Source organism: Sturnira hondurensis, unplaced genomic scaffold (assembly GCF_014824575.4).
Source record: "Sturnira hondurensis isolate 20B ecotype Veracruz unplaced genomic scaffold, ASM1482457v3 Scaffold0000059, whole genome shotgun sequence".
NCBI lineage: Eukaryota > Metazoa > Chordata > Mammalia > Chiroptera > Phyllostomidae > Sturnira > Sturnira hondurensis.
Window position 1 is genome coordinate 160,882 of NW_028072690.1, and position 25,510 is coordinate 186,391.

At 49.4% G+C, this 25,510-nt stretch overlaps 4 protein-coding genes across 9 annotated transcripts; 3 read left to right on the top strand and 1 right to left on the bottom strand.

The window, feature by feature from the left end:
- Positions 1-63: 63 nt before the first annotated feature.
- Positions 64-4,102, top strand: AP4M1 (adaptor related protein complex 4 subunit mu 1). The gene is made up of 15 exons (XM_037046007.1): positions 64-325; positions 426-514; positions 877-983; positions 1,065-1,161; positions 1,294-1,404; positions 1,507-1,587; positions 1,806-1,868; positions 1,966-2,032; positions 2,138-2,191; positions 2,336-2,442; positions 2,543-2,637; positions 2,923-2,967; positions 3,207-3,257; positions 3,403-3,514; positions 3,699-4,102. The coding sequence occupies exons 1-15, from the start codon at positions 268-270 to the stop codon at positions 3,921-3,923; spliced, it is 1,362 nt and encodes a 453-aa protein (XP_036901902.1). The 5' UTR covers positions 64-267; the 3' UTR covers positions 3,924-4,102.
- TAF6 (TATA-box binding protein associated factor 6) lies at positions 4,069-12,704 on the bottom strand. Of its 5 annotated transcripts, XM_037045928.1 has the most exons (16): positions 12,635-12,679; positions 12,228-12,313; positions 8,774-8,988; positions 8,585-8,671; positions 8,302-8,455; positions 8,033-8,089; positions 7,817-7,936; positions 7,437-7,582; positions 7,252-7,329; positions 7,041-7,142; positions 6,752-6,934; positions 6,342-6,416; positions 6,090-6,215; positions 5,374-5,547; positions 4,908-5,105; positions 4,069-4,608 (listed from the first exon to the last, which is right to left on the bottom strand). In XM_037045928.1, the coding sequence occupies exons 3-16, from the start codon at positions 8,927-8,929 to the stop codon at positions 4,228-4,230; spliced, it is 2,037 nt and encodes a 678-aa protein (XP_036901823.1). In that variant the 5' UTR covers positions 8,930-8,988; positions 12,228-12,313; positions 12,635-12,679; the 3' UTR covers positions 4,069-4,227. The 5 variants fall into 5 exon arrangements, with proteins under 5 accessions (XP_036901823.1, XP_036901546.1, XP_036901723.1 ...); XM_037045651.1 differs by lacking the exon at positions 12,228-12,313 and having other exon boundaries at positions 12,635-12,704; XM_037045828.1 differs by lacking the exon at positions 12,228-12,313 and having other exon boundaries at positions 12,531-12,683.
- Positions 12,705-12,955: 251 nt separating this feature from the next.
- CNPY4 (canopy FGF signaling regulator 4) lies at positions 12,956-17,175 on the top strand. Its single transcript, XM_037046360.1, has 6 exons — positions 12,956-13,180; positions 15,050-15,176; positions 15,275-15,371; positions 15,595-15,717; positions 16,211-16,328; positions 16,421-17,175. The coding sequence occupies exons 1-6, from the start codon at positions 13,066-13,068 to the stop codon at positions 16,579-16,581; spliced, it is 741 nt and encodes a 246-aa protein (XP_036902255.1). The 5' UTR covers positions 12,956-13,065; the 3' UTR covers positions 16,582-17,175.
- Positions 17,176-17,321: 146 nt separating this feature from the next.
- MBLAC1 (metallo-beta-lactamase domain containing 1) lies at positions 17,322-21,310 on the top strand. Of its 2 annotated transcripts, none has more exons than XM_037046186.1 (2): positions 17,322-17,706; positions 17,872-21,310. In XM_037046186.1, exons 1-2 carry the CDS (start codon positions 17,625-17,627, stop codon positions 18,699-18,701), a joined length of 912 nt encoding a protein of 303 aa, XP_036902081.1. In that variant the 5' UTR covers positions 17,322-17,624; the 3' UTR covers positions 18,702-21,310. The 2 variants fall into 2 exon arrangements, with proteins under 2 accessions (XP_036902081.1, XP_036902144.1); XM_037046249.1 differs by having other exon boundaries at positions 17,608-17,732.
- Positions 21,311-25,510: the final 4,200 nt, after the last annotated feature.

Consider the following 25,510-nt stretch of genomic DNA (forward strand, 5'->3'; position numbering starts at 1 on the left):
CGCCCAACACGTGACCGGCGCCGCTGCGTGCGGACCAATCCAAAAGGAGGCTCTCTGTCCCTCCTTGTCGCCGCGGGTTCCAGCCTCGGCCAATCACACCGCGCCTGGGCTGATTGACGGGATTGGGCGAGGCTAGGCAGGCGCCGGGTTTCCCGCGTAGGAGGAGAATCGCTCTTAAAGGGCCTACCCAAACGCGTCCTTTTGTTCCGGGGCTGCCGGGCGGGGCAGGCCCAACTTTTGTCTCCTAGACTAATCCGCAGAACAGCCATGATTTCCCAGTTCTTCATTCTGTCTTCCAAGGGGGACCCACTCATCTACAAGGACTGTATCCTTGACTCACGGGTTCAGGGGGGACGGGCTGGGCGGGAGTAGTGTCCCAGAGCCAGCCTGGGTGCTAGCTCCTTAGCTGTCCTTCAACCCGTCAGTCCGCGGTGACAGTGGCGGCCGGGATGTGGCCGAGCTCTTTTACCGGAAGCTGACAGGATTGCCCGGAGAAGAGTCACCCGTTGTCATGGTAACCACCAGGGGTTAAGAGTGGTTCTCTAGGCAAGCGGGTAAGGGGGGCGCCTCCTCCCTCTCCAGGGGTGCGTCCTCGAGAGCTTCCCCTTGGAGCGGGTACATTCCAACTAGTATTGAGGCAAGTTTACTGAACGCTAACGATATAGCAGCACAGCTCGCACATCTCAATCCTCAGCACCTCTGGGGTAGGTATTACCATTGACTATACTTAAACTTTGGGCACCTGGGCCCTAGGGAGGTTTCTAATTCGCTCTAAGTTGTACCGCTAGGAACGAGGGGAATTCGGATACCATCCCAAGCTTCCTGGGACCCTAACCAGAACTCTCTTCTCTTCCCCTTCCTCTACGTTTGCCTTAGCACCACGATGACCGTCATTTTATTCACATCAGACACAGCGGTCTCTATTTGGTGGCGACGACTTCAGAAAACATTTCTCCCTTCAGCCTCCTAGAGCTGCTATCTCGGTGAGGAGGGCAGGGCTGGGCAGCTGGGTGTGGGAGGGTCTGAGAAGAGAGAGATTTCACAGCCCGTTTTTTTTCCCTTAGGTTAGCCACTCTCTTAGGCGATTACTGTGGCTCCCTGTGTGAGGGGACCATCTCTCGCAACGTGGCCCTTGTCTATGAACTCCTGGACGAAGTATTGGTAAGGCTTAACGGTTTCCCTCCATTGTTCCTGTTCCCTGAAGGTTTATTCTTTGATTGGAAGGCTGAGTCTACTCCTTTTCACCTCTTTCCTTTACTGGCCACCCAAAGACTGTCCTTCCCCCTTCCCTAGGATTATGGCTACATACAGACTACATCCACAGAGATGCTAAGGAACTTCATCCAGACTGAAGCTGTGGTCAGCAAGCCCTTCAGCCTCTTTGATCTCAGCAGTGTTGGCTTGGTCAGTGGAGGGAAAGAGGGGTCAGGGGAGTGGGGGGTGTGGGGGATAAGGGTTGGCAGAAGTATTAGACCTTGAAGACTGATTACTTTCTGTGCTTTCTAGTTTGGGGCTGAGACACAACAGAGCAAAGTGGCCCCCAGCAGTGCAGCCAGCCGCCCTGTTCTCTCCAGCCGTTCTGACCAGGTGAGGGAGGGCTAAACAGGTTCAGACCCTCTGATTTTTTTTGAGGGGACTCCAGAATCCAAGATCCCTGCGTATCTTTCTACCTCTCCTAGATTTGGATAATCTAATCCCTTCCCTTACCTTGTGTCCCCACCCCAGGGCCCTAGCCTCCACTGCCTTGTCCACTTTAGAATACAGGCTGTTAGCCTGCAACCACCCATATCCCCTCTCTTTCTCAGAGCCAAAAGAATGAAGTGTTTTTGGATGTGGTTGAGAGACTGTCTGTACTGATAGCATCTAATGTAAGTTTGGGACCCAGTCCTGGAGCTGAGGGTAGATAGTATCTGGGAAACATGTTGGGAGGTCACCTCTGGGCATTAACCTCCCTGCCACACTCAGGGCTCACTGCTGAAGGTGGATGTGCAGGGAGAGATCCGACTCAAGAGCTTTCTTCCCAGTGGCTCTGGTGAGAAGTCTGTGGGTTGGACCCACAGTTGAGTTTGGGACAGGCTCCTTGGTGGTGTGTATGGTGGTATTTGTTGGCCTTTTCTGATGTCCTTTTCTTTGACAGAGATGCGCATCGGTTTGACAGAAGAATTTTGTGTGGGAAAGTCAGAACTGAGAGGTGAAGTGCAAATGGGTCTTTCTCTCCTACATTCAGGCCACTGCCAGAGGTTTTGTGGAGAGAAATTAGGGATAGATCCCCACCCCACCCCCAGCTCTTCTCTCCCAAATATGGGTTAGTAGAGGAGTCTTTCTCTCTTTCTAGGTTATGGGCCAGGAATTCGGGTGGATGAGGTCTCATTTCACAGCTCAGTGTATCTGGACGAGTTTGAGTCTCATCGAATACTCCGCTTGCAGCCACCTCAGGGCGAGGTCAGAATGGGCTGGCCTAGTTTATTCCATCTACCCAAGGGAAGGGAAGCAGTTCAAGTGTGAGGGGACCAAACTGACGTCCATTCCTCCCTCATGTCAGCTGACTGTGATGCGGTACCAACTCTCAGATGACCTCCCCTCCCCGCTCCCCTTCCGGCTTTTTCCTTCTGTGCAGTGGGACCGAAGCACAGGCAGGTCAGACCATTTTCCTTATTCTAGAATTTCTCTGGAACCCAAACCAATAGATATATGTTCCCAACATTTATTGTGGAGGATGGTAGTTAGTGGTATAGAATACAAATTAGGAAAAGGCACCTTCCCCTCAAATGGACTCAGCCCCGTGAACACTAAAGACTAGTGCAGTTGGGTAGATTTTAGCTCTTCTCTTTTCTTCAGCACATACATGGGGGCCCTCAGTGGGAAATGGTGAAATGGCAGTGGGGTATGGCCAGAGTAACGGTATTGTACCTTTTCACCCAGGCTCCAGGTTTACCTGAAGTTACGATGTGACCTGCCGCCAAAGAGGTATGAGTAGGGTAGTCGAGACTAGTTCAGCTATGGGTAGTAGGAGACGGGGCGCAGATACCTGTTGTTTCTGCCTTCAGATAAGAGCCACCAGCCTTAGAATCAGTTTAATTAGAGGCTTGAGAGTTTGGGAATGGGATTGGGTGGCACTTGTGCTGAATTCCAGCTGTGATATTAGTGAAGAATGGAGACAAGTTACTATCTTTCTGAGGCTGACTCTGTTCCTTTTGTGTTTGTAGCCAGGCTCTCAACATCAGGCTGCACCTTCCCCTGCCAAGAGGGGTGGTCAGGTTAGTGTGTGTGCATTGTGGGGTGCTGGGTGGTTTTATTGGCTTCCCTGGACAACAGATGGCCCTGGGGAGGAGAGTATGCACTGCGGGGGTGGAACTGGGCTGCTCCTGAAGCAGCTGAGCCTAGCACCTCTCCGAACTCCAGCCTATCTCAGGAGCTGAGTAGCCCAGAGCAGAAGGCAGAGCTGGGGGATGGAGCACTTCGGTGGGACCTGCCTCGGGTGCAAGGAGGCTCTCAGCTCTCAGGCCTTTTCCAGGTATCAGCTGCTAATTTTCTAAGGCCCTCTTCTCCCACCTCCATTTTTAGCCCCCATCCCTCCTAGTGTAGTTGTTGCATTGTTCCTGCCAGTATGGTCGGTCACCTTCCTGGCCCTTTGTCTTCCCTACCCACCTTCCTCTCTGAGCCTTCAGCACCGCTCCTTCTATCTCTGTCCCTCACAGATGGAAGTCCCAGGTCTGCCTGGGCCTCCTGGTCAAGGGCACTCCACCTCAGCACCTCCTCTGGGGCTGGGCCCTGCAAGCCTCTCTTTTGAACTTCCCCGGCATACGTGCTCCGGTCTCCAGGTTCGTTTCCTCAGGCTGGCATTCACACCTTGTGGCAGCGCCAACCCCCACAAGTGGGTGCGACACCTAAGTCACAGTGATGCTTACGTCATTCGGATCTGAGGCTCCCCAAACAAGGACACAGGCAGCAAAGGCAGTGGCCTGTGGCCATGGGTCTGGCTGGAAGAATCCCAATTTCCTAGAGACCATGAGGACTCAATAGGTTAGACCCTCCTATGGTACTGGACACAGGAAGGCCTGAGATGAATTGGAATTTATAAATCAAACTTTTATTCTGAGGAGCTGGCTGTACAATATCTATAAAGTTAAGGTGAGGGAAGCACGCGATTACTTCCACTCCACATGTGTGTGTGCACGTGTAGAGAGAGACTCTGGGAGAGAGAATGTTGGCAGATGTGCGACAATATCAAGGTGCAGGCTGAGGAGAGCCAGATCCAGGGGGCTGGGAGCCATTAGCCTTTGGAGTCCCTGGAGCTGGAGGAGGGCTGTCTCCAGCTTCCTGTTTTCCCCCACAGAGGGCACTGCTCCCCAGTGGGGAGGGGGCTGATGACTGGGGAGGGGCTGGGGAAGGATGGGACGTGGGGCCTCCTTTGCCATCCCCTGTTGGGGGAAGAGAGACCACTATGTACTTCTGGACACTGCCGGGAACAGAGGGAGCAGTGCTGGGGGGTGCAGCTGTGGCAGTGGAGACTAGCTTGACAATGGGCTGCACGCTAGGGACGGTGGTAGTGACAGGAGAGGTGGTAGTGGAGCCTGAGCCAGGGGCTGAAGTGCTGAGGGACAGGACCTGGGGGAAGAACAGAAGGGCCATGCCTGTTGCCTTGTGCCCTCCCTGCTCCCCAGGCCTGGGGGAATACCTCACTTGGTCCAACCAAATAATTCTCTGATTTTGCTCAGGAGGAAAAGCTACAGTCTTGTGGGCCCCTGGGAAGTGCTCCTTCTAGCACTTTCCTGTCTTTGGGTCTACAGGTGATTTGCCTCTACTCTGGGGCCCCACAGAGTGCTCAGAGGCAACAATCCCAGGCACCTCTGGATGGCATGGTGATATGCTCCCCACCATCCCTGGTCCCACAGGGCTCCACATACCTGTTGGGTTGATGAGGCGCTGGAGGACGACGACATTACAATAAACTTGGTTGGAGGAGGGGAAGGCTGAGGTGGGGCAGCAGCTCGTGCAGACACCAGCGTCTGGACAGGCAGTGCAATGGAGCCAGGGACCTTCAGCAAGCCAGGGGTCCGAGGGCCAGGCTGAGGGGCCTGCGAGAGGGTCAGTGTGGGCCGGGGCTGTAGGAAGAAAAGACAAGAAGAAAATAACATATTTTTAAAAGGGGGCTTTTCTTGGCCCTCGGTGGGTCTCACTGGGGTTGGGGGCCTAGTTCCCTCCAAGACTTTGACTCAGAGGGCCCTGGGTTTTACTCAATTCTTGCTTGTGATTCCCACCCTGATACAAACCAGGGCTCTGTCCCATCTCCCACCTTTCCATTTTTTGTTCATTTTACCTTATTCCTCTTCTCCATTTGGTCACCCTTCCCCTCCCGGCACTATCACTGACCTGAGTGATGGTCAGAGTGGTCCTGTTGACCTGCTGAGCCTGCAACGCAGCTTGGGCCCGGGCTTTCACCACATGAGAACAGAGGAGGGGTCCAAGGGACCCAAATTCTGCCCGGTAGGCATCCTGATTATCAGGTGGTGGGCGCAACTTTGCTAGAACAGGGGCACAGTGTTTCTGCAGAGTGAAGGCAAAAACAAAGCCAGGTAGAAAGAGGGCTGGGACTTTCAGAAGTGTGGTGAAGGCACAAGAAAGGATATTACCCATCATTTCACTATGTTCTTGTTGGAGGCCAAATTGCTGGGAAAGCAGTGTGTATAAGGAATGCTGTGGTTTTTCTTCATAAAAAGGCATAAGCACCAACTGGTGTGAACAGAGAACATGCTGAATACCCTGGTAATATCTGAGGGGTACTTTTGGTCTGTAGGCATTTGGCTTACACAGAATGGGCCATAGTGATGCAGAAGCATCAAGGGCAGTGCCGTCTAGTAGTCACAGGTTGAAAGTTAAGACCTATTTCTTACTTAACTCCTTTGTGCCTCTGTCTTTACAGCTGCAAAATAGCATTGTACTGAGGTGTGCTCTGAACATATGAGGCACAGGTGGGATAAGTGAATAAAAGATACCACATGCTTGCTAAACATTGTACCTTTGTGTGTTGGGGGGGGGGGGAGAGAATTAGTGGGAAGAAGCAGGGGTAGGAAGGGGGCTGTGGTCACCAGGAGGAGGCTCTGCACATGGTCTGCTCCGATTCGGTCAATGTTGCTCAACACGGGGCCATCAAGGACACTGCGGATCCGCTCCCCCTCCTGCTGCAGCCGTGGCAGAATCAGAGTCTTAATCACCTGTTTGAAAGGAAGGGAGAAGCCTGGGGTCACTATAGGGTCTCCCAAGTGGATGTGGGGAGGGGGTTGTTGCCCACTATGACTTCATGATGCCTCCCTCCCCCAGTGCTTCCCCAAGGGCCTGACATCATGTCCCAGCTCCGCCAGGCCTGCGATGGAGCCATAACGTGTTGTCCATGGAGTCTTCTCGTCCACCCAGCTCTGTAAGGGGATAGAAAATAAATCCAGATAATGGGGCTGAAAGGGTAATTAGTAAGGGCCCAAGTTTTTCATAAATGCACTTCCCTTGTAGATACACTTTCATAAATACACTTTCCACTAGGCCCAAGACATTACAGATACATGTGGCTCAAGTTGTAGTCCCCCTACCCCTTGTTTTCGGTGTCACTTCTCCCAACTCCACTTTACCCCTTGATTTTAGTGTCATTTCCCTCAGCCACAACTGACCCACCACCGGTTTGGGTAGAGCTCTCTGTCCTGGCGACAACCCTGAAGTAGAGATGTAAAAGGGCCTGTGCTCTGTTCTCCTGGCTCACCTTGGTGAAGGTCTTCGTGATCCGGGACTGGATGTTGTTAGTGGTTGTGCTAAAATGCTTGCAGATCTGGGCCACTAGGCGAGCAGCAAAGTCTCGGAGCGCCCAGTGGTTGTCCACATCTGGCCGCAGGCACAGCTGTCTGCTCACAATGCAGGTCATCACAGCTGGAATCAATTCATGCACCTAAGGGAAAAGTAGTGAGTCAGCTAAATATGATAAATAGCTTCCTGTTGGTAGTAGTGAGGTCTTCAAACCCTGGGATGAGAGGTGGGTAGGCAGGACCACTCACATATTTTTCTAGATACAGTGTGGGGTTATCCATCAGTGCCTTTACCATGCGCATCAAATAGATGAGCAGGGCCAGGTTGTTCTGTACCACGTTCACACGGACCTGCAGGAAGAAGTGATAGGGCAGGGAAACCCTTTAGATGAGCATCCCCTGTTACCTCCTCACCCCCTGGAACCTCATCCCAGGGCCTGGCCTTCCTGAATCCTCTCACCCCCTCTGAGATGAAGGTGCTGAAACGTGGCAGCATCTGATAGAGCCCTGGGTCTGTTGCGATGCTCTGAAGGGCTTCCTGTGGGAGGAGGGGAATGAGTGAGGTGGGGGCAGACACCATGGAAGAATTTGTGGGGCACCCAAGAGAAGGATTCTTGGGGTTAAGGCAGGATGGTGGGGCCTCACCGCTCTCTTGGCTTCACACGACCCCACACAGGCTTCAGTGATCTCCTTATAGTACAGCTGCTGCTCCACAGATAATTCATGGATACTTCGGGGCTTTAGTCGCAAAGGGCCCCCTTCCAGCAGGGGTGGTGCCTTCTTCTCTTTCCCTGTGTGAAATGGAAAGATGGGTTTGAAAAAGAAAGCTCCAAAAGAGGCCTTGGTACCAGACAAACCTTGATCCTCCTCTACTCCCCTTCCCAGGGAGACCCAGTTGCCCTTAGGTTGGCTGATCCCTTCTGAGGCGGTCTGGCCTGAGCTCTCAGCCTGACCTCACCTACTTCAGGCATGACCATCCAGCTTTGGGGCAAGAGCCAGAAGAGTACTGGCCTAGCAGTACTGACCTTTGCCATCAGCTGGAGTGGCCCCTTGACCTTTGCCTTTCAAGGGTCCATCTTCCTCCTGGCCTGGCTTTGCTGACTTCAGGGGTTCTGTGGCCTCAGCCTTCTGCTGCTCTTTGGGAGCTGGTGGGAAAGTAGTCACAACAGGAGTGACAAGAGTGGTAGATGTAGAGGAAGAAGGGAGAGTGAGATAGGGGTGGGGTCTGAACAGGGGATTACCTGGGGGTGGATTCTCTGGGATAGCTGGCTGGCAGCCTTCGATGCTCAACCAATGAGCTGTGAGAAAGGAAGGTGTCAAGTCGAACTGCTGGACATGGACATTAGGGAGCCACTCCACACTACAGAATGTGTTTCCATTTCTGTTCCCACTTCTGCAACTCACCAGGAATCTTACACTGAGAGTTCCATCCTTGTGAACTTCCTCAAGCCTATAAGCATTGCTCCTCCTTTCCCTCCTGCCCCACCACCCTGCTCTCCTTTCCCCCAACCTTTGAGGCAGACATCCAGGGGCACCCGGGGCAGAGGGGTATTGATGATGTCGCTCAGGTCAACCTCCTTCTCTTCATAGAAGTAAAGCTCCCGGCCACCACCAGAGGCGAACCGGAAAGGAATGAACTCTTGAGCATGGAAGCCATAGAGTGGCTATATCAGGAGAGAGAGAGACATCAGGATAAGAAGGGAGCCCGTGGAGGCATGACTGAAGGCAAATGCAACATCTGAGATGACTGCTCTCACCCACCCTCCCGTCTCAGTCCTGTGTGTTCCAATCACCTCAACATTCTTTAGCTTCAGTGCATAGTCAATGTCACTTGTGGTGAGCTTCTGCCGCTTCCCCATGTGCATGAACTTTAAGGCATCCTGTAGGTGGGAGAACACATGTCAGCCTGAGATCCTAAGGAAGAAGAGGGCCTGGGCAGCATCCTCAGTACAGTACAGGGCTGGGTAGAGGGGCCAGGTTACCTGTGCAATCTCCTTGATGCGGTAGCTGACCTCATCTGTCAGCAGCTGGCAGGTTTCCTCCTGAATCTGGGCAATGCCCATGGACTCAGCCACCACCTTCATTGACTCCGAGGGCAGCACAGTATTGCTGAGCTTCAGCTTCTTTTCCTCGGCCATTCTGGAGTCCCTCCTCCCTCCCCCAAAGGATGATGCCCCAGGGTAGAGAGATGGAGATCCTGGCAGAGGGATGGGGTGGGCAGAAAAAATAAAATGAAATGTGAGACCCAAAGAAAAGGGGCTACCTGGTCAGGAGAGACCACAACAAATGAAGGACAATAAGGATATGTGGAGGGAAGGAACTCATAGGTGTCTCCTGTCCATCCCCACACGAGTCAGCACTGGGTATAGAAGGAGGTAGCAATCCAATCCAATTCAACGTAACTTACTGAGCTATGACAGGCACTGTACAAGTGAGGTATGGTAGAACGATCTTGGCCCTCAATTTAAATCCCAGCCCTAGCACTACCTGGCTGTTTACTCAGGCAGATTACTTAAATCGTCTCTGGTTTGGTTTTCTTCTCTGTGAAGTGCAGAAAACACTTTTCCTAAGGTCTTTCCCTCATACCTTCATCTTTCTTGCCCCTTCTTGCATTATTATTCATGATTGACACAAATATAATATTGGTTAACTACAACTCTCCCACCCTGAGCCTATATACCTGTACAATTCAACGTGATGAGAAAAAAAACACAACCTTCATGACTGATTCCCACTTTAAATTCATGGCCATAAACTTCAACTGGGTTCTCAGTGCTGCCAGACAAGCACATTATACCTCAATGCACACAATCTCCTTCTGTCCTTTGTGCCACATGTTCTCCTTCCTTGCTTTCAGCCATCAGAAGGGACCTACAGACTCCTACCACGTCTACCCACCAAGCAGCACCGGTTACTATAGAGAAAGTGTTCATGTCTATTGACGCCTCCAGTATTGCTCCAGCATTTCTCCCATCTCCCTGCATCATCAGTTTCTCAACCTACTAGACCATTTTCCATCAGCTTACAAAATGCAGTTATTTCTCTCTTATCTTAAAGGAAAAAAGTAATTTATACACAATGGAATATTATTCAGCCTTAAAAAGGAAATGCTGACCCTTGCCACAACAGGGATTAACCCTGAGGACATTACGCTGAGTGAAATAAGCCAGTCACAAAAGAACAAATATATGATTCCACTTGTGTGAGGGTCTTAAAGTCTCAAACTCAAGTCAGAAAGTAGAATGGTTGTTGCCAGGGGCTGGAGGAAGGGCAATGAAATTGTTTTTTAATAGGTATATAATTTCAGTTTTATAATATGAAGAATTTTTGCCCTGGCTGATGTGGCTCAGTGGATTGAGTGCCAGCCTGCAAACCTAAGGGTTGCTGGTTTGATTCCCAGTCAGGGCACATGCCTGGGTTGCAGACCAGGTCCCTGCTGGGGAGTGCACAACAGGCAACCACACATTGATGTTCCTCTCCCTCTCTCTAAAAAGAAATAAATTTAAAAAGCCACAAAGAATTCTGAAGCTGGTTGGTGGTGATGGTTACACAACAATGTAAATGTATTTAATGCCACTAAACTACATTAAAAAATGGGTAAGATAGTAAGTTTTATATGTATTTCATCAAATCATACATTTAAAGAAATCTTTTCACTTTCTCCACATGACACCCCATTTTTGGCTCCTCCTTGCAATGAAACTCCCTGAAAAAGTTTTTTTTAAGGTTTTATTTATTTATTTTTAGAGAGGGGGAAGGGAGGGAGAGAAACATCAATGTGTGGTTGCCTCTCACATGCTCCACAATGAGGAGCTGGCCTGCAACCCGTGCACGTGCCCTGACTGGGAATCAAACCAGTGACTCTTTGGTTTGCAGCCTGCACTCAATCCACTGAGCTACACCAGCCAGAGCCTAAAAAAGTTTTCTTAAACCTGTTTCTAATTCTTTTCTTCTCCTCTCTGGAACCTATTCCAATCAGGCTTTTAATCCCACTATGTCCCTGAAACCTCTCATCAAAGTCACACTGCCAAATCCAAGGCCCATTCTGTCATCTTCTTTAACCTCAAAGCAGCATATAGCATAGCTGACTACTACCTTCTGAAAACTTTCTCTCCACCGTAGCACCAACTTCTGGTTTTCCACCTACCTCAATGGCCATTACCTCTCAGTTTCCGTTACTGATTCTCCCTCTTCTTTTCACCTGCTTAATGCTGGATGTCCGGGGCTCATTCTTAGTTTTCTTCTCTAGCTATACGTATTCACTTGGTGACCTGTTTTCAATATTGCTTGTAGGCTGATGATAGCCAAATTTATATCCCCAACCCAGAGTACTCTTCTTAGCTTCAGGTTTGTGTATCAAACTGTTTACCTAAAACTCCACTAAAACTGAACCCCTGATCTCTTGCTCCCTCTCCTGCTCCAGCCTCTGTTTTGTCTTCATAGGGACATCCTCCATCCAGGAGTTCATTCTTTATGTGAGCCCTCACATCAAATCCACTAGGTGATCCAACTTGATTCCTCCGTTCTCATTGCAGGTCCCCATCATCTGTCCCCCAGATAACTTCAATAGCCCCCTGACAAGCTCTTCCTGCTTTCAACTTTGCTCTTTACATCCATTCCCAACAGAGCAACCAGAGTGATTCTGTCCAATTATAAATCAAATTGGGTCATTTCTCGGCTTGAACCCCATAATGGCTCCCCATTTGCAATCAACTAAAATTCTTGTTATAGTCTACAAGACCCTCTGCATTACATCTCTGATCTCCTTTGCTTCATTCTTCCAGCTTGATCCAGCCCCATTGTCCTCCTTGCTGTTCAAACCCTACAGGCATGCTCTTGCTTTATGGCCTTTGCTGTTCCTTCTGCTTGGAATGCTTTTCCCCAGATGTCAGCCTATCTGCCTATTCCTACCATCCTATTTAATATCACACTCCATCCTCACTCCTCCTCCTCCATTGCTTTTAACATCTAACATATAACCATTTCTTATCATTTATCACCACACCTCCTTGCCCTGCACCGTGTTGACAGAGATCTTTGTCAGTTATGTTCACTGATATATTCAAAGACTAGACTGTTGCCTGAGACACGGTAGATACTCAATACATATCTGTTGAATAAATGAATGAACTGAGGCTTAGAAATGTAGATGCTCAATACATACTCCATACCACAAGTATCAAGATGGACAAGAGCAGGTCCAAGCTTGGAATCTACTCTGTGGACACAGGAAAGTGGCTCGCCTAATGCTGGCATTAGGAAGACTAATGTCAAAAGTGTTTAGGATTGACTCTGGGGTGTAGGTTGGGGCAGGTGGGGTCGTGCTGGAGGGGTGAAAAGATGGGCGAGAAAGAATTTGGTTCTCAAACCATCCCAGCTCTCCTCCCCCTGTTTCGTAAGTCTTAGTTGTAGGGAACACATTTATTCAACACATACTCTGTGCCTGGAGCCGGGTATACAAGCAGTGGTGTCCCAGGGTCCTGGCGAACTCCTACTAATCCTTCAACACCCTGCGGTACCCTCTGCCAGAAAACAGCCCCTCAGGTCAGTGGAGTCGGCAAAAAGGCTTCGCAGAGAAAGATTAACTTGAGCTAGACGTGTGTAGTCCCCCGACAGGTTAATGGGTGGAAGGTCCCGGGGTAATGAGACCAGAGCGAAAAGAGCAGAGAGCCCACTTCATCCCCCAACATCCCTCCAATGCAGACACAGAGTTCCCACGCGTACGGACATACAACCAACCGTCCTCCTCCAGGTCCCCACACAAGCCCATCATGGGATCTAGTCCGTGTACCACTCGACCCTCCCCTGCTAGCGAAGCACCCCGCGCAGAAAGAAACTCTCACCGCCGCCAAAGCGCCGCTCACCCGGCGCTCGGCGCCATGTTGGCCCCGCCCCTCCCAGGAGCAGGTCCTGGCAGAGACTGGGAGCGACCACTACTCCTTCTCCGAGCCGGAATAAGTCCTCTAGACTCACGGCCTCAAACGACATAAAAACACTGTTTCAATATATATGTAAGGAGAAAACACTTTTGTTGCAATACTTCTGTTTATTCCTTCACTACCCGACGACCAGGACCTTCGAGAGGCGCCACAAAACCAAGGCGGGGAAAGGCCTGAGCTCAAGGCGGCCCCACGCCCTTTTGGGCCGGCACTGCGCGTGCGCCTCCCGTGCCAGGTTAAAGTTGCCGCCTACCCGCTCGAAATTAAAGGGGCCCGCTGCCTTCCCGAAGTTGGTTTGAAGGCGAGGTTTGGTTGGTTGTGGACTGCACCTTGTCATGGGACCTGTGCGGTTGGGAATGTTGCTTTCCTTTTTGACTGTGTACGTCCCAGCTTCCCCTGGGACGCCGAAGGAGGACGATGACACAGAACGCTTGCCCAGCAAATGCGAAGGTAATAGGATGCCCCTGTTAACATCCTTCTGCTCTACCTCCTTTGTCTGGGCCGGACCAAACTGATCATGATGGGTGGATTACTCAGATCTCCTTGAAGACCTGAGGGAAACCGAATGGGATGAAGGGAGGGACCCTATAGTGTTATCCCAAACTATGGCACTACAATTCCCACGAGACAACCTGAGAGAGCCCGCTTTTTCAGGCTGGCTGCGGCTCCAGCGGTTTGTGGGAATTGTAGTTCAGGGGTTATGCACGGGACCACCCACTGTACTGAGCATCTTCAGTGTGTGTTTTCCCCGTGTCACTAGACCTAAATCTGGAGATCCTGCAGGAGCGGTGTGTGAGGCTCATACCTTGTGGACATCCTTTGCCCCACCTCGGCAGAGACACTCCTAAATTACAGGTCTTGCGCCCTTCTGAGGGGGTTCAGGGATGAGTAAATCAGATTTTGAAGCTCATAAATGAAAGAGTAGGCCACACAGGTTTTTCAAAGGGTGTGTACGGTATGGATTTTACAGCAAGAGGCATCTTCTGTGGCTGCATTATTATGTGCGGGGCCCAGCTGGGAGAGGGCACGTAAAAGGTGGCCGTTGAGTGCTCTGGTTCCCTAGTTTGTTGCCTTCCTGACTTTAATTTCTTCCTTGGATTCTTTTTCTCTTAACCTGAATTTCAGTATCACTATTCCTCAAGACTTGGTCCTAATTTCTCTTCCTTTCACTTGTGCCCTCACGGTTCTCCCTACACCTTTGTCAGTTTTTCTAAACAATAATGAATCTTGCCAGTCCTTACTTTAACATCTGTGCAGGTCTCCTGCAGTAATCAGAATACAGCCAACAGTTTTTTTAGGGCAGAGCAAATGTATCTTTGATTTATGCACCCTTTACCTTTCCATAACCTAACTCCCATTCCTAAAGTGCCCATGCTTGAATCACACTGAACTTCTTTCTCCGTGGTCAGCAAGCCTGTCTTATCCTCTTGCATCTCTGTGCCTTTGCACGTTGTTTTTTTTCCCTTGCCTGGAATTACCCTTTCTCTTCTGCATGTGGTATTTCAAGATCCAGTTTCACTGTTAGCTCCTTTGGAAGTCTTTCTTATCTGTCACCTCCCACTGTCTTGTAAGCCTTTGGAGGGAAAGAGAGTGCCTGTGTCTCCCAGGTCTTAGCATAGTGTTTGGCACATTTTAGGCATTTTTGTCACTTGCCCCTGTGTTTAATTCACTTGACACATCTGTATAGGCCACTCCCTTTCTTGGGACCCATCATGTGCCATATCACATACTAGGTGCTGGAAAGACTGGTCAAACAGATACAGTGGTCACCCTTAAGGAAATCTCAGGCTAGCAGGAAGTCAATATGTAACCATTGAGTAAATCTTGCATTTCCTAATGAGATTGTCTCTTTGACTTAAACCTCTAGTGTAGGATCTGTCATACCATATTGCCATCTTTTTATCTGTCCCCAACTACATTGGCAATGGCCCATGGATAGGGATGGTGGGTCTCAATGCTTTCTGTATTGCCATTGTTCATCCAGAAGGAGCTCAACAAATAATTTCAGAACAACAGCAAAGACTTATGTGGTGCTTACTCTGTGCAGGCACTATACTAACTAAGGCTTTTATGTAGACTGATTAGTTTAATCCTTACTACACCCCTGTAAGGAGGTACTATTATCATCTCCATTTTATAGGTGAAGAAATCAAGGCACAGCAGGATTGTTACACAGCTACTAAGTGGCTGAGTCAGGACTGCAAACCTACCAGGCTGGCTCCAGAGTCTGCACTTGTAACCACCATGCTCTGCTGCCTTTGTTCATGTGCTGAATGAGTTGCTGGCATGTTTATCTCTCACATCCCCTTGCATATCTAGTGTGTAAGCTGCTGAGCCTAGAGCTACAGGAAGTGCTGAGTCGTACTAGCCGATCTCGAGAGGTGCTGGAACTGGGACAGGTGCTGGACACAGGCAAGAGGAAGAGAAACGTCCCTTATAGCGTTTCGTGAGTCCTTCTTTGTGATCCTCCATGTTCCAGCCCCCAAATGAGCCCTGAGAGCTCAAACAGTATTCAGGGAGTCTTTGTTTCCCCTTTTCCCACAGAGAGACAAGACTAGAAGAGGCCCTGGAGAATTTATGTGAACAGATCCTGGATTACAGTGTTCATGCTGAACGCAAGGGCTCACTGAGATATGCCAAGGTCAGACTCTTCCCCAGGGCAGGATTCCACTTCTCAGACCTGTATCCTCTGGGGCCTATCTTCCTCAGCTCTAGAGTGTCCTCTCCTCATCTTTAGATTCCTTCATCTCACCCTCATGAAACTCACTCTCGCAGTCTCTAGTAGCTGACAAAATTGATATGGCAGAAACGGGAAAGAGGAAGTGGGTTGTGGACTGGGCTGATCCCAAATTCCCATCTCTCAGGGGCAGAGTGAGACCATGGCAACGCTGAAAGGCCTGGTGCAGAAGGGGGTGAAGGTGGATCTGGGGATCCCTCTGGAACTGTGGGACGAGCCCAGTGTGGAGGTCACATTCCTCAAGAAGCAGGTAGGAGATGGTACGGCCCAGGGAGGTGAGAAGGGAACTCAAAAGGGGGCTAGATCTTAGGGAAGTGTAGCTCTGAGCAGGGAGAAGGGGGCAGAATGAGGACTCATTGACTGAGGTGCACACAGGAGCATATCAAGAAGTAATAATGGAAGCTAATAATATACACTACCATTTATTGAGTACCTACGATGGGCAAATTCAGGGCCACACACATTTTAGCTGCTGCCTCATTCTACACTCACAACAACCTGATTACCATTTCCCATCTTATAGTCCAGAAGCTGAGACTCAGAGTTTAATAACCTACTCTGTAGAGTAGGTGCTAACAAATGTTTGTTGAATGAGTAAGGATCGCACATCTAGTAGGCCAAGTTTAACTTCCTGGCTACGTGCTTCTCCAAGGTGGGCTCAGGAGACAGGGAGTAAAGAGCAAAGAGGAGGGTTTCCAAAGCCTAGCAGAGCAGATATCCTTCTGACCCTTCCACTTGACCAGTGTGAGACAATGCTGGAGGAGTTTGAAGATGTTGTGGGAGACTGGTACTTCCACCATCAGGAGCAGCCCCTACAGCGTTTTCTCTGTGAAGGTCATGTGCTCCCAGCTGCTGAAACTGGTAAGTGTGGGAGCTGGGCCCTTTCCTACCAGGCCACAACATCCCCTACCCACAGGACCAATGTCTAAATTGTTTTCTATCACCCAACCTAGCATGTTTACAGGAAACTTGGACTGGAAATGAGAAGATCACAGATGGGCAAGAAAAGACAGGAGGGGAGAAGGAGCAAGAGCAAGAGGAGGAAGAGAAGGAAAAGGAAGAAGAGATGACTAACGTACCAGGCCATCCCAAGCATGACCCAGAGGATCTTTGACCCTCGCTTTTGAGTGTCCACAAAGGACAGGGGTCATGAAGAAGAACACTCTGAAGTCTGAGCTCTCCCTGCTCTACAGCTTTAAGGGTGTGTGTGTGACCCACCCCAGAGCTTATAATTGTTCTCTCCCATCTGGTCTCAGCCAGGATCCAGATGGTACAGCATGATTGGGCTATGGGGAGAGAGGTGTGAACAGTAGGCAGACGCCTTATCCCAACACATGAGCCCCCTTCCTGCCTTCTAGCCCCTTAATTGTAGGTGTGTGTGGAGACAGTGTTGAAGGCTTTTCCCTTTAAATATCTCTACTACTCCCAACCCACCCAGAGGTCAACAATGGTATAGGAGCTGTGGGCCTTGGGAAGGTCACTTTGCCTTTTTTAGACCCTTACAAGGAGGAAGCCAAAAGGGCATCATCTACGAACTATATGCACCGCCTGCGTCCAGGAGGCTACATGCTAACAAACTGTGACCAAGGATGGGGATTGGGTAACACTGATGTTAGGTGGGGTAGATACTTGGTCTACTTATTATTAATTTCACCAAGAGCCTACCACATAGTCACAGGTGCCAAATTTTCTATAGCGCTAGTAAACTAAAAAAAAAAACAAAAAACAAACAAACCTGAGTCTGAAGTTTCAAATAATTGCCGTGCACTCGTTATAGCTAGCTGATGTGGCAGCGCCCCTCCCAGAGAATGAGGATGTTGGCCTCTGTCCTGTTAGGAGATAATGGTGCTTTGTAATGTAGCACCATTACAAATGTAGCACCAAGGGATACTTGGGCTGACCACAATTTTTAGGCTTAGATCTTTGTTGCCCCTATCCACGTAAGTCAGAAAGTCCGCTAGGATTAAGGTTCACTGTGTTGTCATCTCGGCCACCGTACTGGGGGTTTACGGTAGCTCGGAAAGGCCAAAATCTCTCCGCGCTTTTCCGATTTCCGTTCTTAGAATGAAGTAAGATCTAAGAGGTGTAAAATTGGGTCCGAGGTAGTGGCTTCAGTTGTAGTGAGGGAACTAAAACATCTTTTGGGGGGGGGGGGTGATGAGTGTGGACCTACCATGCAAGAGGAGCAAGGCAGGGGCCGAAGACGTTGAAGGCCGTGCGGTGTCAGGTGGGAAAAAAGGTTGGGTGGTACCATCTTCGGAAGGGGTTTGAAGGCGATAGCACTTTAAGAGTGCGAGGGCCTGGGAAAGAACCGATCCTTGGAGATGCCACTTGGTGGCGGTCGTGTGTGGGGGAAACCCCGAGGGACTGGATGGTGTTGCACAGCCCCACTTTCTTTCCCCAGCTCGTTCCTTTCCGGTCATGAGCGGTCTAGTGAGAACAGAGCGGCTGCGTGGGAATCCCCCGCTGCGGGTGCCTGGCGACCCCTACTCCGTGGTGGTTCTACTGCAGGGCTACGCAGAACCCGAGGGGGTTGGTGACGCTGTGTGCGCCGATGGCTCTGTGACCCTCGTTCTGCCCCAGGCCTGGGGCCAGGCCAGCCACCGAGAGCCCCCGCCCGAGGGCGGCAAGGCGAAGACCATGCTGGAGGAGGCAGCCCGTGGCCCCATCCTCGTGGACACTGGAGGCCCCTGGTCTCGGGAGGCGCTCCTCGGGGCCCTGGCAGGGCAAGGCGTGGCCCCCGCAGACGTGACTTTGGTGGTGGGGACCCATGGACACTCGGATCACATCGGAAACCTGGGGCTTTTTCCAGGGGCAGCTCTGTTGGTCTCGCATGACTTCTGCCTTCCCGGGGGGCGCTACCTCCCCCACGGTCTGGGTGAGGAGCAGCCCCTGCAGCTGGGGCCAGGACTCGAGGTGTGGGCTACACCAGGCCATGGGGGCCAGCGGGACGTGAGCGTGGTAGTGGCGGGCACGACTCTGGGCACCGTAGCGGTGGTGGGCGATGTGTTTGAACGCGATGGGGACGAGGACTCGTGGCAGGCCATGAGTGAAGACCCAGTAGCCCAGGAGCGGAGTCGGAAGAGGGTCCTAGGCACTGCCGACGTGGTCGTGCCTGGTCACGGAGCCCCCTTCAAGGTGGTCAGAGAAGCCTGGAACCCAGAAGCAAAGGGTCCAGGGAACAGCCGGCAGGGTCCCATGGTTGGAAACGAGGATCCCACAATGCACGGATAAGCCCTGGGAGAGACTGGGCCCTCCAACTCCCCAGCCAAGGAACTCACGTCTAGGATACGGAGGACCAGTCAGCCAGAGCCAGGAGGCTGGTTTACCAGCAAGGATAGGGTGCGCTCACCAATATCACTGCTTTTCGCAAACTAGGACCATGGACTGGATCAAAATGTGTGCTACCTCTGGGGGCTTCATTAATAAAATGGGAGAATGTTCTTGAGAGAGTTGTCCCAAATAAAAGTAGGAAACTACATTGAAAGTCATACTGCTGTAATGTAAATGTGAAGCATTAATAGTGGCAGTCATGCAGATGTAATCAGCAAAAGCAGAGAAGGACACTTTTTGGCCAATTGCCTATTTCTCATGGAATGCAGGTTGTTAAGAGAAGGTGCAGGGAGTAGAAGTAACACCATAGTCACCTGACATTATTCATTCATTAATTCATCCAGTACATACTTTAACTCCTGCAGTGTGTCAAGCACTGCTTGCTCTAGGTTACTGGGCTACAACTGTGAACAAGTTAAACTCCCTGTCCCTCGTGGATACTACATTCTATTGAGGCAGAGGAGTGAACAACCACAGTAATAGTAGTAAACCAAATAATTACAGATGGTGGTTAGTGATACAAGAAAAAAGTAGGCTGAGAAGGGGATAGGGTGCTGGGGTGGGAGGGTGGTCAGGGAGATAATGTTTAATCAGAATTGAATGAGGAGAAAGGTGGCTGTATAAGGATCTGGGAGAGGAGAATTCCAGGTACTGAGACAGCAGATTAAAAGGATGCTATTGGGCAGGGGTAGGCTGGAGATCATTTCCCAGGTGTCCATAAAGGCCACACAAAGGTCCTCACAGGCAACTCAGAGGAGCCGGTTCACTTGGAGAGAGAACCAGTCTGCCACTCACAGACTTAGAGCAGTGCTGACTAACATGAAGAACACAAGAGTGCAACCACAGCTGTCAAGGTCCCTGCCAGCCATCAGATGAAGATGGACACAGGGAAGGTGGTAAAGTGGGCACCAGCATGATCACAGCGTGTCTGGGGAGGCCCCTGCCAGTCCCAGACCTCAGAATGTAGAGGCTACTGGTGTGTGAAGAGTGTGCAGGGGCAGCTGTGGGCCTGCCAGTGTAGCACGATGTCCCCAAGGGGTCTCCATAACCATCAGGGGCCTTGTCTGGTATGTGGCACGTAGGTAGATCCACTGGCATCAAGGCAGTAAGGAGGACAGGAGAGGATACGTCGGGTTGTTTAGAGCTATGCACTCCTACCTTGAACAAAATGTGATTCCAGTCCTGACTTACTTTCCAGAACATAGGCATTCTGCATTAATCAGGCCTGGTCATTCAGGGCAACACATCTCTTTGGAGATGTGTTGTCTCCAGGATTAATAAGACACCTAAACTGGTCCAGTCTTGGTAATTTTAGGGTTTTTGCTAGAGCTGGTGGAAAAGAGTCTGCTTTTTTCCTCCAAGACTGACATGGGAGAATGGATCATCTTGCCACCTTGTTTAGGACCACCAGCTGCTGCTGGGGCCACCAAATGAAACCTGAGAATGAAACTAAAAAGGAGCAAAATTAGCAGTTAAGAGAAACAGACCCGATGAAAAGTTGGCCTTTTTTTTTTTTTTTTAAGATTTTAGTTATTTTTAGAGAGGGGAAGGGAAGGTGGGAGGAAACATCATCTTTGGGACCAAAGCCAGACCAAACCCACAGGCACAGGAGTCAAAAGGAGTCAAACCTGCGCAGGTCACAGGTTTGACTCCCTTTCATTTTACAGAACAGCACCTAATGAAATGAGCCACACCAGTGGGGCCTGCCGACAAGTTTGAGCCTGAAAGACCCACCGCCTAACTCATCAGTCACCTGGACTGGCTAATCAACTCCTTTCCTGCCTAAACTGCTTTGACTGTGTTTTCAGTTGCCTGCAGCAAGAGGAGTCCTGAAAGGATGGATATAAGCACTGGCGGAAATGATCCCTCAGAGGCAGTGAGGACAGTGCAGAAAGAGGGCTGGTAACAGGCAAAGCAGAGGCTCAAGATATTAGGAGGCTGGGCCCAGGGTGCGCTCTTAGATGTTTCTTTCAAGGTTCTTTTTTGGTGAAAAGTCTCTGGAAAACGTGAACTGTATGAGTAGATTCCTCTACTTACAAAATATTCAATGGCTCCACATTACTTGCAGAATAACCCAAACTTTCTCTCCTGGTCCTTTTCAAGTCAAAGTCTGCTCCAGTTTGGCTGGACTGCCTGCTTCCTTCCAGACAAGTCCGAAGCCTCCTTTTCTCCTGCAGGCCTTTCTTCCTGTTGTCTCCCTGCTGTCTGCCTTCTCTTCTCCACCATCCAGGCCAGCTGAGCTCATGTACAGAAAACCCTCCCTGATTTTTCCAACCCTAGTTTAAACTCTTGTAATGCAGTTTCTATATTAATCACAGCATAATATAGATAATGCCTGGCATAATATTAGGTAATGCCTGGTTGTTGGTCATTTTTTTTTCTGGAAATGCCCTCTCTCCATGGTTCTCCTTGAGAGCAGAAACTCTGCAAGATACTTCTCTGAATGCTCCAGAGCTCACTATTTTGTCTATAAATGCCATGAAATAAATACATGCTATTATTCTGATTTACCTGAGTGTCTGTTACCTGTTGCCTGGTTCTGACTCCTTGTCCAGGTTTTAAGTGTCTATTCCTGCCCACTGTGTGAGGAGTTCCAGCATCCTGTCCATTTATGCAAACAAAGGGGTGTCTCTCAAAGCCCTCCCTGTTCACCTTTTTCTTCATGAGGCTCCAAGTGTCCTGCCATCCTGTCATGGCTACTCACAGGCACAGTGTCACACGGACAGTCCCATCACTGCCATAACATGGAGTCCTTCATCATGTGGACATTGTGGCCAGCCAGGCAGCCCAGGATATATCAACAGTGTGAAGAAACAGCCAGAGCAGGATAGATAGTGATCCATATCTCATTGGTAGAAGCCAGAGGATTTGGGGGCTGAGACCTCAGGGTAGTGTGGAGGTTAAGTGGCCAGGTTTATGGGGAAGGAGAAAAATATAGCAGGCTAACTAGTAAAAAGCTAACATTTAAAAAAAAGACTTTATTTATTTTTAGAGAAAGGGGAAGGGAAGGAGAAAGAGATGGAGAGAAACATCCATGTGTGAGAGAAACATCAATTGGTCGCTTCTTGCATGCCCCAGACTGGGCACCTGTCCCGTAATTCAGGCACGTGTCCTGCCCGGGAATCAAACCAGTGACCTTTGGGTTTGCAGGGCAGCATTCAACCCACTGAGCCACACGAGCACAGACAAGCTAACATTTCTTTTGGGTGTTTACTCTGTACCATGTGCATGTACTATAACCATCCTCTTAAAGTAGATGGGGGAATTCAGTACAGTGAGCTGGTAAATGTCAGGGCAAGCATGTGAATGAAGGCTTCCAGACTCCATTGCCCATCCCTTTACTACTCTAGAGAGAAGCTAAACCCAGTTTTAGACACAACCCTCTCGGTTAGCTAACCTTCACTCCCAAACATCCCAGATGCCCTCACCCAAGCTGCTTCTTATCTTGGCTGCCATCTGGCTATAAATCAGAGAAAGGCCCTGAAGGAGAGCTTTGTAGGTCACATTCCTAGAGAAACACAAGACATGGTAAAGGGCTAGAAGGTTGAGTTTAGGTAGGAGACTATTCATATTTTTAACTATGCCTATTTTCAGAAAGGATTCCAAGTGGCTACAATAGATATGTATATAGTAATATAGCATAATTAAAATAAAGATTAAAAGATAGTCTTTGCCAAGTAGAAGGCAAAGATAATTTTATGAGGAAGTTGAGAATTTTATCAGCATAGTTCCTGAAACTGAACACTAATACATTTTGGCTGTAAACTTCCTGGTAACACACACATACACACAATGGGTTTTGTGATTTTCCTTTTGTAGTAATAGGAAACATACAAGCTTGTTTGGAGAGATTTTTTTCCCTGAGTTTACATTCTAAAAGGATCAAGGATTTACCCTGGGTGGTATAGCTCAGTGGATTGAGCGGGGGCCTGCAAACCAGAGGATCGCAGTTCGACTCCCAGTCAGGGTACATGCCTGAGTTGCAGGCCAGTTCCCAGTAGGGGACTTACGAGAGGCAACCATACATTGATTATTTCTCTCCCTCTCTCCTTCCCTTCCCCTCTAAAGATAAATAAAATCTTTTTTTAAAAAAGGATTTCCTATGTGGAATCTAATGAGCAAACTGAACTAACAAAGTCAGATTCATAAGAGAGTAGGATGACAGCTAAGCGGGGGGAGGTGAGAGGGTACAGGTGAAAGGTTTTTCTCAGGCTCCGCTGAGAAAGAAATGCCAATCAGCCATAAAGTAGGCAATAAAGAGCTTTATTGGGGTTTGTGCACCCGGGCGAGGTTCCCCAATCTACAGAGTGAGGCTGGGGAAGTTGCGCCCAAGCAGGGAATGTTGTGGGGTTTTATTTTCGTTGGCTCCCTGTGGGAGCTGGGGATTGGTGCCCTCTGAACAAAGCAGCAATACAGCATCGGTGGTCTCTTCCTTGGACTCAGGTTACTGTGAGGATGTCCATCTTGGCAAAGTCCAGCCAGAGCTTCCTCCTATCCCCGCCCACCCTAACAACAGGGACTGAGAAAAAAGGAAACAGGGCTCATGGACATGGACAACAGTGTGGGGATTGTCAGGGGCACGTATTGGGGGACTAAATGGTAACGGAAAAAGAATACACTTTCAGAAACAAACAAAAGCTCTTCTTTAATAACCAGAAACTGTATTAAATTTTTGCCTTTAATTCATTTTTTCTGTTTTACTTCCCATAAAACTGTACTTAATGTGATACAATTTTATGCTTAAAAGTCTTTTATTGATCACTCTGTAAACATACACTTTTAGCTATTAAATTTTTTCTCTGGCCCTGGCTGCTGTAGCTCAGTGGACTGAGTGCCAGCCTGCAAACCTGAGGATTGCTGGTTCAATTCCCAGTCAGGGCACATGCCTGGGTTGAAGGCCAAGTCCCCAGTGGGGGGGATGTGAGAGGCAACCATACATTGGTGTTCCCCTCTCTTTCTACCTCCCTTCTGTCTAAAAATAAATAAATAAAATACTTAAAAATTTTTCCCATTGGAAAGAAAATAAAAGGATCAAGGAGTAAATGAAAACTGAGATAAAAGCGCAATGACTGAAAACAACCAGATACTTATGAATATGCTTTAAAAACTATCTAAAGAATGAGTGAGTTAGCTTTTACTGTACAACAAACCACCCCAAAAACTAGTGGCTTAAGACCACAAACATATATTATGTCTTACAATTCTGTGGTTCATCTGAATGCTTTGGCTGGAAGTGAATAGTCTAGGACAGCCTCATCACCCATCAGGGTGTATCACCTGGAATTGGTGGGATGGCCGGGCCTCTCTCCTCATTGTTTCTCAGCCTCCAATATCTAGCTCAGGCTTGTTCACATGGTGGCAGGGGGGTTCCTGGTGCTGGGGAGGAGCTGCAAGCCCACCTGCACTTGAGGTCTAGGTCCAGAAATCACACAGTATCGCTTATATCACCTTCTATTGGTTAAAGCAAGTCATAAGGCCAGTCCGGATTCAGGGATAAGAAAATTAGCCTCCACCTCTTGATAGAAGAAACTGTGAAGAATTTGTGGCCATTGGTTTTTCTCTCTGGTTGTAGTCTACAACAATGAGTGTGTGTATGAATCTGTGATACTAATAGTTCACCATCTCTAATGTTCAGTAATCCTTTTAAGCTTTCTGCCATTCCCCCAAGCAGCAGCTAATCACACTGCACCATTCCCTCCTCACTCCCAGAAGGGGGCAGCACTTATTCACAGAGAAAACAATGACCATTGTTCCAGCTATCTCTGCTTCAAGACACATTCCCTGAAAACTGGTCAGCATCTGCACCCAGAGCCCCCGCTGTCCTTTTGTATCCTGGCTGATTCCTTTTTCATAAGTTTCCATTTACTTTCTTGCTCAGCCTGCTCCCACTTTAACCACTCCACTAAAATAGGGTCGTTTATAGTTAAATGAGGTGATGCATGTAAAGGCTTAAATGATGCCTCATAACTGTAAGAGAAGTAGAATGATTAGACTGGGGGGCAGACTTGGGTTCCAGGCTGTCTACTAGTATTTGGGGACTTACAATCACTGAATAAAAGTACTAGAGGAGGACCTTGTGTATGCACTATTATAGTTCATTTTTGGCAAGGACAGAAGTTGAAGATGACATCATTTTTCTCCTTAGATGCATTTAGATAAATCCTACAGGATTTTGTAGGAAGGGGGCACAGGAGGAGAAATCAAAATGGTGAGTTCCTGTTCTTTTATTTTTTTGTGGGCAAGAAGTTGAAGACGGAACTGGAACAGATGGCTGTTTCTCTCAGGTCCTTGGTGGCCTTTGACCCCTGTCGACTTCTGAGTCATCTGTGACTGGCTGGGGCTATTATGGGGAGTGGCGATCCCTCTGAGTGGCTTACTCTGAGGAGGTCATCATTCAGTCCCACTCCTTAGGCCTTTAGCATAGAGTATAGGGTCTCTTCCTGGGGGTTGTTGGGCAGGTGGCGGGGAGGTGCTGGTGGTGAGGTCGAGCTGGTGAGGACGAGGGAGGCATAGAGGATGCCATCCACCTGGGTGAGAACAGAAAGAGAAGGGGCGGGAAGTGGAGGGGAGCTGACCCTGTCTGAGAGCACTGATCCCACACCCAGGAGCCCTGCTGATACCACAGCCCCTCTGTATTTCCACCCTACTTTCTCCAAGCTTCCCTTTAATTCTTTCAGACTTTAGTCTGAGCTGCTCACCTTTGGGTCCAG